Source organism: Mus caroli, unplaced genomic scaffold (assembly GCF_978045245.1).
Source record: "Mus caroli unplaced genomic scaffold, Mus_caroli_1 scaffold_12, whole genome shotgun sequence".
NCBI classification, from domain to species: domain Eukaryota; kingdom Metazoa; phylum Chordata; class Mammalia; order Rodentia; family Muridae; genus Mus; species Mus caroli.
The window spans coordinates 120,591,759-120,608,768 of record NW_028227267.1 but is presented as its reverse complement, the minus strand read 5'-3'; the positions used below and the strand labels follow the sequence as shown (position 1 = coordinate 120,608,768).

The 17,010-nt window shown below is 38.4% G+C and overlaps 1 protein-coding gene across 5 annotated transcripts in view; it reads left to right on the top strand.

Annotated features, from left to right (window-relative positions):
- Nucleotides 1-17,010, top strand: part of Nalcn (sodium leak channel, non-selective) — a 324,306-nt gene that overhangs the window by 145,052 nt on the left and 162,244 nt on the right. For all 5 annotated transcript variants that reach the window (XM_029469212.2, XM_029469211.2, XM_029469215.2 and 2 more), the window contains exon 13: nt 3,412-3,603. In XM_029469212.2, coding sequence (XP_029325072.1) covers nt 3,412-3,603 — 192 coding nt within the window. The remainder of the gene's footprint in view (nt 1-3,411; nt 3,604-17,010) is intronic.

The window sequence follows — 17,010 nt, the reverse complement described above, 5'->3', positions numbered from 1 at the left end:
GAATTTTAAATATTAACTTAGAGAAATAGGATTTTAATTCCTTAGAGGTGTGGTTTTCAACCTTCCTAATGATGCAAACTTTAATGCAATTCCTCATGTTGTGGTGACCCCCCAGCCATAAAATTATTTTTGTTGCTATTTTATACCTGTAGTTTTGCTACTGTTATGAATTATAATGTTATTATAATTATATTATTATTTTAGAGATAAAGGTTTGCCAAAGGGACCACAGGATGAGAACCATGGCCTTAGATACATGTCAACTTTGTGATTTTACTTATTGGTAATAGCATTCATCATATTTAGAATAATGATAACTCTAGCTTTTATAATCCAACTTATAATGATATAGAAGTGCATAAAAGGACATGAAAACATTGTCCACAGAAATTAAAAACAAACCCAGACTGTAACTTAGCTTTAATGAACCAGAACCTGTTAAAATTGTGAGATGCTTTGAAGGTTCTGGCTCATCCTTGCAACATCTTTGGTCTTAAATACCTCATCACTTATATCCTATCATGATCTTTAGAAACCATTACTGAAGTAGTTTGTACAAAAATTTTCAACATGTTTTAAAATATCTCTAAATAAGCATGCTTATCAAATGTAATAGTTGATCTTGATTGTCAGCATTATTAGATTAAGATCCAACTAAGTTATTTTTAAGACACATCTCTGCATATGTTTGAGTTTCTGGGCTAATATTACCAAAGAAGACTAGCTAAAAAGGCTCAACCCTATAGGTGGTAACATCACATAGTGTAGAGACTGTTTAGGATTAACACCACAATGGAGTAAATCCTCACAAACTGTGAGTCATAATAAATCTATTTAATTTATTTGTTCAAGGACATTTCTTGTCATAATAAGAGAACATTGACTAGTATACTATATATGCCTGTCACAGTTGTTCTTGGACAGCAGTGTCTGGATTTGAACATCTGTTTGAACATTTTGTGCCTACATTGTGAGAAATAATTATAGATACTATGCCTGATAGTTAAAACAATGAAGGTCTCGATTGCAAACCTATCGATCAAGTTAAGACAAATATAAGCCAGGTACATGATCCCAGCATTCTAGAAGTGGGAGAATGTTCACATATTCAAAGGCAGGGTGGAAATGTATCAGGAATTACAGGATGAAAAGCTGGCAGCTAAACCATGAGGCGAAATATTGATTGAGACAGCTTCATTTCTCACACCAGTTTTATCAAGTGTTGCATTAATATTTTAAGTGTGCATCTTCATGACTTATTCAGTCATACATGCCATTAATTTACTTGACATACTACAAGCTATGCATCTGTTCTTGCATAAGAGCAATAAGGTTCATCATTATTTCCTGTTGAATCAAGTCTAGAGAGGTAGACTTTATAAAAGGCAAAATTCAGAGATTAAAGGTTGTGGGGTCCACCTATTTATTTACTTTTATGTTCATTTCTTTCTTGAGCAGGCTTGTTCCATGTGGTTCACAAAGATAGCTTCCCATAAGTCTGGGCCTTAAATGGTTCTTGTAGTGATGCCTGTTAGAGATAAACAAGGAACAGTAACCAAAACTCTAATTGAGGTATCTAGCAAATCTCCTGAGGATAACTCGGGTTACTGGATCCTAGCCAGCCTGAGTCATAGACCTTGGGTGACTCTGCTTATGCCTCACGGTCGAAGCATACAGCAGAAAGGGAAGTCAAGAGTAATGATAAGGTAGAGACTGGAAAGGCAAAAGCTAAGAGCTATTTTATATCTGTGAAACATTAAAATCTCATGTTTAAAGTGTATTCCTTTTCTTTACTATATTGCAAATAAGATATCCATCTTTTCTAGTTTACCTTGTCTCCTATGGATGCTTGTGTATGCTGTTTCATTTAAGCCACTAACACAGCTTATTAATTTAGTATTTCTAAATCTGGACTGCCTCTTGTGATTGATGGCTTGTCATATATTAGTTTGCAACTTTTTTATTTATTTATTAGAGGTACCTGAAAAATAATGACACCTTACACCTGATGAAAAACAGCATACTTCTATGATGCTCATTTCAGCTTTTTTATCACATGCCAATCTATATTTTTTAAAAGGGGGTGTTTTTTATTGTTTTATGGGCATGAGTCTTTTGCCCGTGTGTATGTATGTGTGGTACATGAATGACAGATGCCTGTGGAGGCCAGAAGAGCGTGTGTCAGACGCTCGAGACCAAGAGTTACAGGTGTCTGTGAGCCACCTGATGTGGGTTGCTGGGAACTGAAATTTCTTCTTTACAAGGACAGCCAGTACTCTTAACTATGGAGTCTCATTTAAAATCCTCAATTTATACCTCTTAATTATATTATATTACCTTAAAACGTGCATGTGATTTATCAATGTATGGTCATTTGTAATAAAATAAAGTACTCTAAAATAATATTTCCATAATATGTTTGGCACATAATTATCATTTTAAATTTAAAAACAAATTTATTAATTATTTTCTTTGGGTTGGGTTTTACAAATACTTCCAAATAAATATGTTATAATGTATAGCATCTATAGAGTAAAGATGACAAGTTCAGCAGTACAGAAAATCTCTAAAACCCAAGTGTTATCTAAGACTGAGCTTGTTTCTCTCCTGCAGTTGGTTAATACTCAGAGAAAGTAGGTGCTCTGTTCCATGAGATATTCACAGGATCCAGACAGTTAGGGTGGATATGACTATCTATAGTCTTTACAAGGTTTTCAGTTTGGGTTCATAGGTACCATCCCATCTGTTTACATTTTTAGGCCAGAGAAATGGAAAATAAATATATCTAGGGCAAGCTTGAATTACTATGCCTATAGTTGCACAATTCTCTTGTTTTCACATTCGGGAAGCCTGAACCTAGTCCATTGGGCACATGCAGGTGAAAAGGCTAAAACGTAGAGCCTGTTGCTCTGGGGAGTCATTTGGCCGAAACCCAGGAAGATCTATTATTTTAAAAAAAGAAGGAAATAATAGATGTTGGAATATGAATCTGCACCAGGCCTTAATAGAAGTTTAATCTTTCCCATTTACTAGTGTGGATTACCTAGGAAGGCTTATTTCAAGAGACATTAAGCAGAACTAATGTAGAATTAAATATTTTCTTAGGTGTTAAGCATTGAGAAAATGTTTCATTTCAGCAGTATGTACTAGTTAGTACTATTTTGAATTATCATATTTTATGTTGAAACAGTTGCCAATCTTTGTCCTCATTCATTAATTTGAGAATTCTTGTTTTCTCACTGGATGATAGCCCGCATGGTGGATTGTCTTAGTTACTGTGTTGCTATTTTTAGTCTCTAGATGAAATGGAAAAGTGTAACTGTTTTACATGGTACCATGAAAATAATACTTTAGTAATAGAATTTTGTAAAATTCTGTTTCTAGCATCTATGTCTTTTTCTCCATGACTAGGTTCTGCGGGTAGTCCGGCTTATTAAGATTTCCCCAGCATTGGAAGACTTTGTGTACAAGATATTTGGTCCTGGGAAAAAACTTGGAAGCTTGGTGGTGTTCACTGCTAGCCTCCTGATAGTTATGTCAGCCATCAGTTTGCAGATGTTCTGCTTTGTCGAAGAACTGGACAGATTCACCACGTTTCCAAGGGTGAGAACTTTACATATAGCCCACTTAATCTATTGCTTTTATTTTAGCAGTGTTGATTAACATAAAATGAGTTTCATTTTAGTCATGGTTCAAAAGCATTAGCATATCTTTGATAACTTGATCATTAAATTTTAGTATTTTGAACAGCCTCTTCTACAGGGTACAGGTACTTGAATACATTTTCAGCACCATCAGTGTACACATGGATTGTAAAATTCTCAAAACAATATTTTTGGATGCCACAAAACATCAGTAAAAGAAAATGGGAGCAATGGTCCTTTGGCCTATGAATTGCAATGTAGCAGGTGTTTAACCTGAATATCCATTTTTGTGACATGTACTATATTTTAGGCTTATTTTATAGTCCATCCTTTTATGTTGTGTCTAACCTAAAAGCAAACTTTGGATTGTTTATATAATATTATTCATATACTACAAATTTGTGTAGGAGATTATCAGATTTCTGCATTCTTGTTAACATTCACAAGGGATAAAAAAAACAATGGCAGCAAATGGTTCCTTAAGCAGGATTCAGTCTTTGACTACAAGGATCCATGTAGACTGAGAAACATAACAGGGCTGTAACTGACACGGATTCAGTATGTGTTCCCACTACAGCTTGAAATAATAAGACCCATGTTTGTGGTAAAAGTAATCATGGAGTAAAAGAGGATAAAAATATGTTCTTTTAAGTTAAGATTTGAAAGTAGTGAATAGAGGCAGGCGGATTTCTGAGTTCAAGGCCAGCATGGACTACAAAGTGAGTTCTAGGACAGGCAGGGCTACACAGAGAAACCCTGTCTCAAAACAAACAAACAAATAAACAAACAAAAATAGTGAACACTAAAAGTAGTTTACTTTTAATGAAGGTATTAATGTTTTAAAATAATTTTGGTTCTAAATTTGTGACTTAGCTATTAGTGTTGGAATTTATTCTCTTATGATGAAAACTTCTCATACATCCATTTACTGAATACCTATAATGAATCATGTTGTGTATATACTCAGAACTAAATTTCAGGTCCTCAAAACCTCTCAGTTAAGGGGAGGGGTAAGCAAATAAACACACATATATGCAGGCAGAAGGCACTCTAGAACCCCAGAGGAAGATCCAGGACCAGAAAGGAGAAGTCCAGAAAGGCTTATTGGGAGAGGTGAGCTCTGGGGAGATAGGATATAGCCAGATGCAGCATACAGTTGCAGGTACAGAACATCAAAAGGTGTAAGGTTAGCAAGTTTTCAGAGGAAAGAGAAAGAATAGTGAATAACTGCTCGTCGGGGTTTCTACTGCCATGTTAAACCATAACCAAAAGCAACTTGGGAAGAAAATAAGATATATTATAATTCAGTTTGTTAAGGGAAGCCAAGGCAGGAGCTGCAACAAAAGCCATGGAGGAATGCTTTATACTGACTTTTCCCCATGACTTGCTCAGCCTGTTTTCTTATAGCACCCAGGAATGGCATTTTCTGTATTTGAGCTTAGCTCTCTCACATTAATTATTATTTAAGAATATTCCTTAGAGATTACAAGCAATTTTATGAAGGCATTTTTTTCAATTATGATTACCACTTCCCAGATATGCCCACATTTGTGTCAAGTTGATAAAACCTAACCACTATCTCAGTGGCGAGAAGATGTAAGTCTGAAATATCTATAGGAGGATGAGATTTAAAATATGTATACTAAGAAAAACCACATCTGAGACATCCAGGCACCTTCCCTGACAGAGGAGAGGTGTCCACCCTGCCCAGGATGGCTTTGCCACAGCATCTCGGGGAGCCATCTTGGATCCAGGATTCCACCAAGACTAGTCTGCACAGGTGAGAGTGTGGACTACAGAAGCTAACAGCTTCTGGGACAGGCAGGAGCCACAGAGCTTCTGAGGCAGACCACGTTTCAGGCTCCAGACATCCAGGCACCTTTCCTGCAAGAGGAAAGGTGTCCACCCCACCTGAGAGGGCTTTGCTACAGCATCTGGGGAAGCCATCTTGGTTTTTGAATCCCGCCTAGACTAGTTTGCACAGATGAGAGTGTGGACTACAGAAGCTACATAGATTCTGGAACAAGCCCTGTTTTAGGCCTTCATCTTCTGCCAGGAGGCAGGTCCAAACGCCAGATATCTGTCCACCTTCCCTGCAAGAGGAGAGCTTGCCTGCAAAGAGTACTCTAACCACTGAAACTCAGGAGAGAGCTAGTCTCCCAGGTCTGCTGATAGAGGCTAACAGAATCATGGGAGGAACAAGCTCTAACCAAAGACAACTATAACAACTAACTCCAGATATTACCAGATGGCGAAAGGCAAATGTAAGAATCTTATTAATAGAAACCAAGACCACTCACCATCATCAGAATTGAGCACTCCCACCTCAGCCACAACACACCCCAACACACTCGAAAAGCTAGACTGGCATTTAAAAGCAGCTCTCATTATGATGGTAGAGGACATCAAGAAGGACTTTAATAACTCACTTAAAGAAATACAGGAGAACACTACTAAAGAGTAACAAGTCCTTAAAGAAAAACAGGAAAACACCACCAAACAGGTAGAAGTCCTTAAAGAAAAACAGGAAAACACATCCAAACAGGTGATGGAACTGAACATAACCATACTAGACCTAAAAAGGGAAGTCGACAAAATAAAGAAAACAAAAATGAGGCAACGCTGGATATAGAAACCCTAGGAAAGAAATCTGGAAACATAGATGCAAGCATCAGCAAGAGAATAAAAGAGATGGAAGAGAGACTCTCAGGTGTAGAAGATTCCATAGAGAACATGGGCACAACAATCAAAGAAAATGCAAAATGCAAAAAGATTCTAACTCAAATCATCCAGGAAATCAAGGACACAACAAGAAGACAAAACCTACAGATAATAGAAGTAGATGAGAATGAAGATTTTCAACTTAAAGGGCCAGCCAGCAAATATCTTCAAGGAAATTATAGAAGAAAACTTCCCAAACCTAAAGAAAGAGATGCCCATGAACATACAAGAAGCCTACAGAACTCCAAAAAGACTGGACCAGAAAAGAAATTCCTCCTGACGCATAATAATCAGAACAACAAATGCACTAAATAAAGATAGAATATTAAAAGCAGTAAGGGATAAAGGCCAAGTAACATATAAAGGCAGGCCTATCAGAATTATACCAGATTTTTCACCAGAGACTATGAAAGCCAGAAGATCCTGGACAGATGTAATACAGACATTAAGAGAAAACAAATGCCAGCCCAGGCCAAACTTTCAATTACTATCGATGGAGAAACCAAAGTATTCCACAACAAAACCAAATTCACACATTATCTTTCCACGAATCCAGCCCTTCAAAGGATAATAACAGAAAAAAAAAAAAAAAACAACCCCAATACATGGAAAGAAACCATGCCCTAGAAAAAGCAAGAAAGTAGTCCTTCAACAAACATAAAAGAAGACAGCCACAAGAACAGAAATGCCAGCTCTCACAACAAAAATTATAGGAAGCAACAATTACTTTTCCTTAATATCTCTTAATATCAATGGACTCAATTCCCCAATAAAAAGACATAGACTAACAGACTGGCTACGCAAACAGGACCCAACATTTTGCTTCTTACAGGAAACCCATCTCAGGGAAAAAGACAGACACTACCTCAGAGTGAAAGGATGGAAAACAATTTTCCAAGCAAATGGTCTGAAGAAACAAGCTGGAGTAGTCATTGTAATATCAAATAAAATTGACTTCCAACACAAAGTTTTCAAAAAAGAGAAGGAGGGGCACTTCATATTCATCAAACGTAAAATCTTCTAAGAGGACTCTCAGTTCTGAATATCTATGCTCCAAATACAAGGGCAGCCACATTCATTAAAGAAACTTTAGTAAAGCTCAAAGCACACATTGCACCTCACACAATAATAGTGGGAGACTTCAACACCCCACTTTTACCAATGGACAGATCCTGGAAAGAGAAACAAAACACGGACACAGTGAAACTAACAGAAGTTATGAAGCAAATGGATTTAACAGATATCTACAAAACATTTTATCCTAAAACAAAGGGATATACTTCTTCTCAGCACCTCATGGCAACTTCTCAAAAGTTGACCATATAATTGGTCACAAAACAGGCCTCAACGGATACAAAAATACTGAAATTGTCCCATGCATCCTATCAGATCACCATGGACTAAGGCTGATATTCAATAACAACATAAATAATAGAAAGCCAACATTCATGTGGAAACTGAACAACACTCTTCTCAATGATACCTTGGTCAAGGAACGAAAAAAGAAAGAAATTACAGACTTTTTAGAGTTTAATGAAAATGAAGCCACAACATACCCAAACTTATGGGACACAATGAAAGCATTCCTAAGAGGAAAACTCATAGCTCTGATTGCCTTCAAAGAGAAACTAGAGAGAGCACACACTAGCAGCTTAAATATCAAATAAACACACCTAAAAGCTCTAGAACAAAGGGAAGCAAATTCACCCAAGAGAAGGAGACTGCAGGAAAAAATCAAACTCAGGGACAAAATCAACCAAGTGGAAACAAGAAGAAGTATTCAAAGAATCATCCAAATGAGGAGCTGGTTATTTGAGAAAATCAACAAGATAAACCCTTAGCTAGACTCACTAGAGGGCACAGGGACTTCATCCTAATTAACAAAATCAGAAATGAAAAGGGAGACATAACAACAGATCCTGAAGAAATCAAAACACCATCAGATCTTTCTACAAAAGGCTATACTCAACAAAACTGGAAAACCTGTACAAAATGGACAAACTTCTAGACAGATACCAGGTAAGAAAGTTAAATCAGGATCAAGTTAATGATCTAAACAGTTCTATATCCCCTAAAGAAATAGAAGCAGTCATTAATAGTCTCCCAACCAAAAAAAGCCCAGGACCAGATGGGTTTAGTTCAGAGTTCTTTCAGATCTTCAAAGAAGATCTAATTCCAGTTCTTCACAAAGTATTCCACAAAATAGAAGCAGAAGGTACTCTACCCAGTTCATTCTATGAAGCCACAATAACTCTGATTCCTAAACCACAGAAAGACCCAACAAAGATAGAGAACTTCAGACCAATTTACCTTATGAATATCGATGCAAAAATGCTCAATAAAATTCTCGCTAACCAAATCCAAGAACACATCAAAACAATCATCCATCCTGGCCAAGTAGCTTTCATACCAGGGATGCAGTGATGGTTTAATATACAAAAATCCATCAATGTAATCCATTATATAAACAAACTCAAAGACAAAACTCACATGATCATCTTGTTAGATGTGGAGAAAACATTTGACAAAATCCAACACCCATTCATGATAAAAGTCTTGGAATGATCAGGAATTCAAGGCCCATACATAAACATGATAAAAGCAATCTACAGCAAACCAGTAGTCAACATCAAAGTAAATGGTGAGAAGCTGGATGCCATCCCACTAACATCAGGGACTAGACAAGGCTGCCCACTTTCTCCCTACCTATTCAACATTGTAATTGAAGTCCTAGCCAGAGCAATTCAACAACAAAAGGAGATCAAGGGGATACAAATAGTAAAGTAAGAAGTCAAAATATCACTTTTTGCAGATGATATGATAGTATTTATAAGTGACCCTAAACATTTCACCAGAGAACTCCTAAACCTGATAAACAGCTTCAGTGAAGTAGCTGGATGTAAAATTAACTCAAACAAGTCAATATCCTTTCTCTACAAAAAGGATAAACAGGCTGAGAGAGAAATTAGGGAAACAATACCCTTCTCAATAGTCACAAATAATATAAAATACCTTGGTGTGACTCTAAGGAAGTGAAAAATCTGTATGATAAGAACTTCAAGTCTCTGAAGAATGAAATTAATGAAGATCCCAGAAGTTGGAAAGATCTCCCATACTCATGGATGGGCCGGATCAATATAGTAAAAATGGCTATGTTGCCAAAAGTAATCAATAGATTCAATGCCATCCCCATCAAAGTTCCAACTCAATTCTTCAACGAATTAGAAAGGGCAATCAGCAGATTCATCTGGAATAACAAAAAACCTAGGATAGCAAAAACTTTTCTCAAGGATAAAAGAAACTCTGGTGGAATCATCATACCTTACCTAAATCTATACTACAGAGCAATTGTGATAAAAACTGCATGGTACTGGTATAGCAACAGACAAGTATACCAATGGAATAGAATTAAAGGCCCAGAAATGAACCCACACACCTATGGTCACTTGATCTTTGACAAGGGAGCTAAAACCATCCAGTGGGAAAAAAGACAGCATTTTCAACAAATGGTGCTAGCACAACTGGAGGTTATCATGTAGAAGAATGCAAATTGACCCATTCCTATCTCCTTGTACTGAGGTCAAATCTAAGTGGATCAAGGAACTCCACATAAAACCAGTGACAGTGAAACTTATAGAGGAGAAAGTGGGGAAAAGCCTTGAAGATATGGGCACAGGGAAAAATTCCTGAATAGAACAGCAATGGCTTGTTCTGTAAGATCAAGAATTGACAAATGGGACCTCATGAAACTGCAAAGCTTCTGCAAGGTAAAAGACACCGTCAATAAGACAGAAAGGTCACCAACAGATTAGGAAAGGATCTTTACCTATCAGATAGGGGACTAATATCCAATATATATAAAGAACTCAAGAAGGTGGACTCCAGAAAATCAAATAACCCCATTAAAAAATGGGGCTCAGAACTGAACAAAGATTTCTCACCTGAGGAATACTGAATGGCTGAGAAGCACCTGAAAAAATGTTCAGCATCCTTAATCATCAGGGAAATGCAAATCAAAACAACCCTGAGATTCCACCTCACACCAGTCAGAATGGCTAAGATAAAAAATTCAGGTGACAGCAGATGCTGGCGAGGATGTGGAGAAAGAGGAACACTCCTCCATTGTTGGTGGGATTGCAAGCTTGTACAACCACTCTGGAAATCAGTCTGGAAGTTCCTCAGAAAATTAGACATAGTACTACCTACCGGAGGATCCAGCCATACTTCTTCTGGGCATATATCCAGGAAATATTCCAACCGGTAAGAAGAAGCTCCACTATGTTCATCGCAGCCTTATTTATAATAGCCAGAAGTTGGAAAGAACTCAGATGCCCCTCAACAGAGGAATGGATACAGAAAATGTGGTACATTTACACAATGGAGTACTCAGTTATTAAAAGAACGAATTTATGAAATTCCTAGGGAAATGGATGGACCTGAAGGGCATCATCCTGAGTCAGGTAACCTAATCACAAAAGAACTCATATGATATGTACTCACTGATAAGTGGATATTAGTCCAGAAACTTAGAATACCCAAGATATAAGAAAAAATTTGTGAAACACATGGAACTCAAGAAGAATGAAGACTGAAGTGTGGACACTTTGCCCCTTCTTAGAATTGGGAACAAAACACCCATGGAAGGAGTTACAGAGAAACAATTTGGAGCTGAGACAAAGGATGGACCATCTAGAGACTGCCATACACGGGGATCCATCCTATAATCAGCCTCCAAATGCTGACACCATTGCACACACTAGCACGATTTTGCTGAAAGGACTTTGATATAACTGTCTCTTGTGAGGCTATGCCGGGGCCTAGCAAACACAGAAGTGGATGTTCACAGTCAGCTATTGGATATATCACAGGGCCCCCATTGGAGGAGGAGCTATAGAAAGTATCCAAGGAGCTAAAGGGGTCTGCATCCCTATAGGTGGAACAACAATATGATTTAACCAGTACCCCCTGGAGCTCATGTCTTTAGCTGCATATGTATCAGAAGATGGCCTAGTCAGCCATCAGTGGAAAGAGAGGCCCATTGGTCTTGCAAACTTCATATGCCTCAATACAGGGAAACGTCAGGGCCAAGAAGTAGGAATGGGTGGTTAGGCGAGTTGGGGGAGGGGAGGGTATGGGGGACTTTTGGATAGCATTAGAAATGTAAATTAAGAAAATACCTAATTAAAATAAAATTAAATTAAAAAGAAAAAAGAATATCACCCACTTCTATCAAATTGGTCATATCCCAAAAATACATGTTTAGTTCAACATACCTAAGGGGGGGGGGGAGGAAGAAGAAGAACCATGTCTTTGAGCTCCTAGTGAGGGAGAAAGCAACATTCAGAACATGAGTATAAAGGCTGTCCTTAGACAAGTATTGAGATCTAGAGGACAAGGTTGTCAACAAGGACAAGGAGCCAAAGAATTCATGGGCAAGCTATTCACTCACTGCTGTACAGGCTGCAGCACTTGGGAAGTCCGAAGTAGCTCTCATCACCATAGTTCTTGTTCCCTAAGAACAATGTGAACTGAGAGCAGGTGGGTCTGCAAGGTCCTAGTGGATGAGTCATAAAGAGAGAGAATACAGTCATAGAAATGCACTGATCTAGAACATAGAAAAGTGCTCTAGTGGGGTTCTTGGCAAGGAAACCTCTTGCAGAGGCACGTGACCCCAAAAGAACAGCAGTGCCCATTGCATATGGCCTCCCAGTGAAGTAGGACTGAGTTCTTGATTGCAGCTCCCTCCAGAGAACTGCCATGTTCAGGATACATACCAACATCAGCATGGAGAAGCCTTTGCCTGTGGTGCATTCTGAAGCATGACATACAGGTTTCCCCACAGATGGGTCAGCTCTTCTGCAACTGTGAGAAGTAAACAAGGATTAGGGCTGCTTCAGAAAGCAGGTCTTCTCTTCCTGTAGCTCCTCACTGGCTCCTCTTGAGTGAATTCCATGTTTCTCTCTGTAACACTGGAGATGATACTATCTAATATCCATCTTTTCCTCTAATCTGATTCAGAACACTATTGCGAGCCACTGTGTTGGCTATTGTTCTAGGTGCAGGGAAGGGGAAATGAGATAGAACCAAAGACAGCTCTGTCCTTAAGAATTACTTTATTTTAATTTCATGCCTTTGTCTCATATTTCCTCTCATTTCTCCTTATTTATTATATCCCTTACCTCAAGGCTTTTTGAATAAGACATTTTTTGAGTACAGAAATTCCAGCTGTTGAAGAATAATGCCACCAGCACAGCTATCTGAATGAGCACCTTGTAACAGATGCATTAATATCCCTGTAGCAATTCTTGACAAATAACAAGTAAAATCAATAAGTAAGTCTCATGTGGGATCAGACATTGCCCCTAAATGTTTTTGAATGTAGGAAGCTTGAGTAGGGCTGCGGACCTATGTGATAGTCACTGCATTTAGGAACCTGCCCTTCTGGCCATATGCTCCAATTTTACCTCCTGATATATAATATTTTTAACTGTGTAGTATTGGGCAAATTATTCTCTAAGCTCTTTTCACAACCAAAATGTAAGCAAATGTGTTACTCTTTGCATCATAAATATTGAAAAATATAGACCCCACACACCCGGGCTAAAAGGGTTGTAAGAGGTTCTAATACACCTTGCATGGTGTGTTAGACTGATGCCATTGTGACCTGCACTAAAGGCTGGGCTGCTTTCTAAACATGTCTCTGACACATCCCTTCAGCCCACCTCCATTTTTCAGTCATAAGTGGGTGGCTTCTCCGATAGCCAGTGTATCCTCCATTCCTCTCTACCTGGTCACTTCACTATCCCAAGGAAATCAGATTACCCCTTTGCCCCTTCTCAGTCACTGAACTAATGGCAATGCTGACACTCTGAACTGTAACACCAAAAGGAGGATGGGGTATATCCCTGAACATGAGCATGATCTGAAGATAAATCCCTGAAAACATCATTAAATTTTACAGGAAACACTCAAAGTACTCAGCTATAGGATGGAGTCACAACCATCCCAATCAAAGAATGGGCTAGTGGTAGCTACTGACTGATAGAGAAGCATCAATAAAGATGGGTAAAAGCACAGAGCACTCCCACCCCCATCCCATTTCTCTGTCTCTCTGTGTCTCTCTGTCTCTGCTCTCTCACACACACACACACACACACACACACACACACACACACACAGATGTGTGTCAGGTGAAGTGCAAATGTATAAGCAGCCATGTGGTGACCAAATGACAAGTTTGGGTGTCATTCCTCAGAGATTCTCCATCTTATGTCCTGGGTCAGGATCTATTACAGACTGTGAACTCATTAAATTCTCCAGGCCAGCCAGCCTCAGGGATCACTCTCTCCAACTCCAAATCTCAAGGGCTGAAATTACAAACACATCCTATAATAGATTTTATTTGGGGGAAGTGGGCAAGTGTATGCTCAAATGTATGTATATGTGGTATATGCAGGTGGACATGTGTATGAGGGCATAGTTTCCTGTGTACACATTTGAATGCCAGCTCATACAGAGTATCTTCCTATAACACTCTACACCTTATTTGTTGAGACACAGTCTCTCAGTGAACCTAGAATTTGAAGTTTTGGCTACATTGGCTGGCCAGCAAACCCCTGGGATATTTTCCTCTGCTCCCCTCCCAGCTCTGTGGTTAGAAAACAGTGACTCCACTTGGTGTTAATGTGAGTGCTGGGAACCCTAATGCATACCAAATGCTTACCACCTTGAGCTCATTTCCCTGCCCCTTTGATTTCACTTAACATGAGCTCTAGAAAGAAAACCCAGGTTGTTGTTTTGCATGGCAAGTACCTTACAGGTGGAGCCATCCTTCCAGTTTCCTCCCCTCTTCTTTCTTCTTATCCAGTGTTTAGGTGCTCAGGATAGGTTGGGTCTCTCATAGTATTATCAAAAAGCATACAACATTCTTCTTCAGTTTCATGTGTTTTGCAAATTGTATCTTATATCTCGCTATACTAAGTTTCTGGGCTAATATCCACTTATCAGTGAGTACATATCATTTGAGTTCTTTTGTGATTGGGTTACCTCACTCAGGATGATGCCCTCCAGGTCCAACCATTTGCCTAGGAATTTCATAAATTCATTTTTTTAATAGCTGAGTAATACTCCATTGTGTAAATGTACCACATTTTTTGTATTCATTCCTCTGTTGAGGGGCATCTGGGTTCTTTCCAGCTTCTGACTATTGTAAATAAGACTGCGATGAACATAGTGGAGCATGTGTCCTTTTTACCGGTTGGGACATCTTCTGGATATATGCTCAGGAGAGGTATTGCAGGATCCTCCAGTAGTACTATGTCCAATTTTCTGAGGAACCGCCAGACTGATTTCCAGAGTGGTTGTACAAGCTTGCAATCCCACCAACAATGGAGGAGTGTTCCTCTTTCTCCACATCCTCGCCAGCATCTGCTGTCACCTGAATTTTTGATCTTAGCCATTCTGACTGGTGTGAGATGGAAGAGATCTGCAACCCGGTAGGTGCAACATTATGAACTAACCAGTACCCCAGAGCTCTTGACTCTAGCTGCATATGTATCAAAAGATGGCCTAGTCGGCCATCACTGGAAAGAGAGGCCCATTGGACACGCAAACCTTATATGCCCCAGTACAGGGGAACGCCAGGGCCAAAAAATGGGAATGGGTGGGTAGGGAAGTGGGGGGGTTATGGGGGACTTTTGGGATAGCATTGGAAATGTAATTGAGGAAAATACGTAATAAAAAACATATTTAAAAAAAGCATACAACAGTTAAAAAATGGTATAAGAAAAATAAATCACACAAGGGAGAGTGAAGAGATGGCTTGGTGAGTAAAGTGCTTTTCATACAAGTATAAGGATTCATGGATCAATGAAAAAGTCTGTGGCCATCATGTGTCTGTAATGCCAGAACTGAGAAAGGAAAGACAGGTGGATGCCTAGAGCTCACTGGCCAGCCAATCTGTCTATGGCAGTGAGCTCCAGGCTCAGTGAACAACCATCTCAAAAACTAGGACAGAAAGTGACTGAGAAAGAAACTCCTCTGTCCTACAAATACATGTGTATGTGCAGCTGCACATATATGGATATATACCAGCAGATATTTACATAGCATCACACACATACATATATGTACATGTATGCATATGCTTGTGTATGCACACACACACACAAAGGAAAAAAGAAAGGTCATGCGATATACTCCAAGGTAAAGTAAGAATTGTAACTGTTCATATTGTTGTGATGTAAGTCCTGGCCATCTTGGAAGTTGGGTACCAGGAACAAGTGTTGAGCCATGGAAAGATGTAGGAAATAAACCATGGAAAGCTTTTGAGTAGGAAACAGCCCTCAACATGCATGCAGCTAGAGGCAGGAAGAGGCCATGGCAGTAACCCTTAGATAAAGAACCAAAGATTCACAGGAGGTATAAACATCCTTCAGGGAAATGAAACTGTGTGATTGACATATAAGAAATGAATCATGCTCCCTATAGTTTTCTGATAAAGGTTGATAAGCATTGTTTCACTACAGCTTTGCTCTGATTTCCCCTATACTTGCTACATAAAGCAACCGTCTATATGTTATGAAAATTGATATGCCAAACATTCACTATATGGCTTTAATCTTCCTTCTAACTCCCCACTAGCACGACAACAGGTCTCATTTCTTCCTCAGTGATATAAGTGTAGATTGTTTTTATTCATAAGTAATATACCACACTCCAAAGCAGAAAACATTAATTCTTAATATTAGTTGTTTGATACAGACTTTCAATTTGAATACCCTAAATGCTAATTACTTGCTCTATTTAATTCTCAGTTATAAAATCTTGTCCAAGAGAATTATTGTACTGTAAAAAAATAGATGCTATAAAAGTCTTAATGACAAATTAATGTCCATGTTTTCTCTCAACCACTGAAGTGACTAACCACCCTCTTATTTGCCTTGAAAGAATTACTGGAAGTTTTGAAGAAACATGCTCTTCATTTTACTCTGTTTGCCATCTGGTTAGAGACTATGAGTACCTTTGTAATAAGTGCAATTTAATACATTAAAATTATTACAAAATTGTTAAAATTTGTCATTTAACTTCCAGCAATATTAGTTCAGTTAATACTGCTGATATCTTTATATTTATATAATTAAAAGAGTTTAATTCACTCTTTTGCCTTTTATTGTGCATTAAAATTTTGTTGTGAGCAGGGCGTGGTGGCGCACGCCTTTAATCCCAGCACTTGGGAGGCAGAGGCAGGTCGATTTCTGAGTTCGAGGCCAGCCTGGTCTACAGAGTGAATTCCAGGACAGCCAGGGCTATACAGAGAAACCCTGTCTCGAAAAAAACAAAAAACAAAAAAACAAAAAAAACAAAAAAATTTTGTTGTGAAATATCTTAGAAATGCAAATATGTATATATATATATATATATATATATATATATATATATATATATATAACTAAAAGATGCTCATAACCATTGGTTCATCTTTATAATACTAGCTACTTAGAAGCTTAATTAAGGAGGCCATAAGTTCGAGGCCTACCTCAGATATGGGGTGAGTTTAAGGCCAACCTAGGCAACTTAATGAGATCTGGTCTTGAAACAAAAGTTAAAAGAAAACAGAGGATAGACCTCTGTGAAGACTGATTGC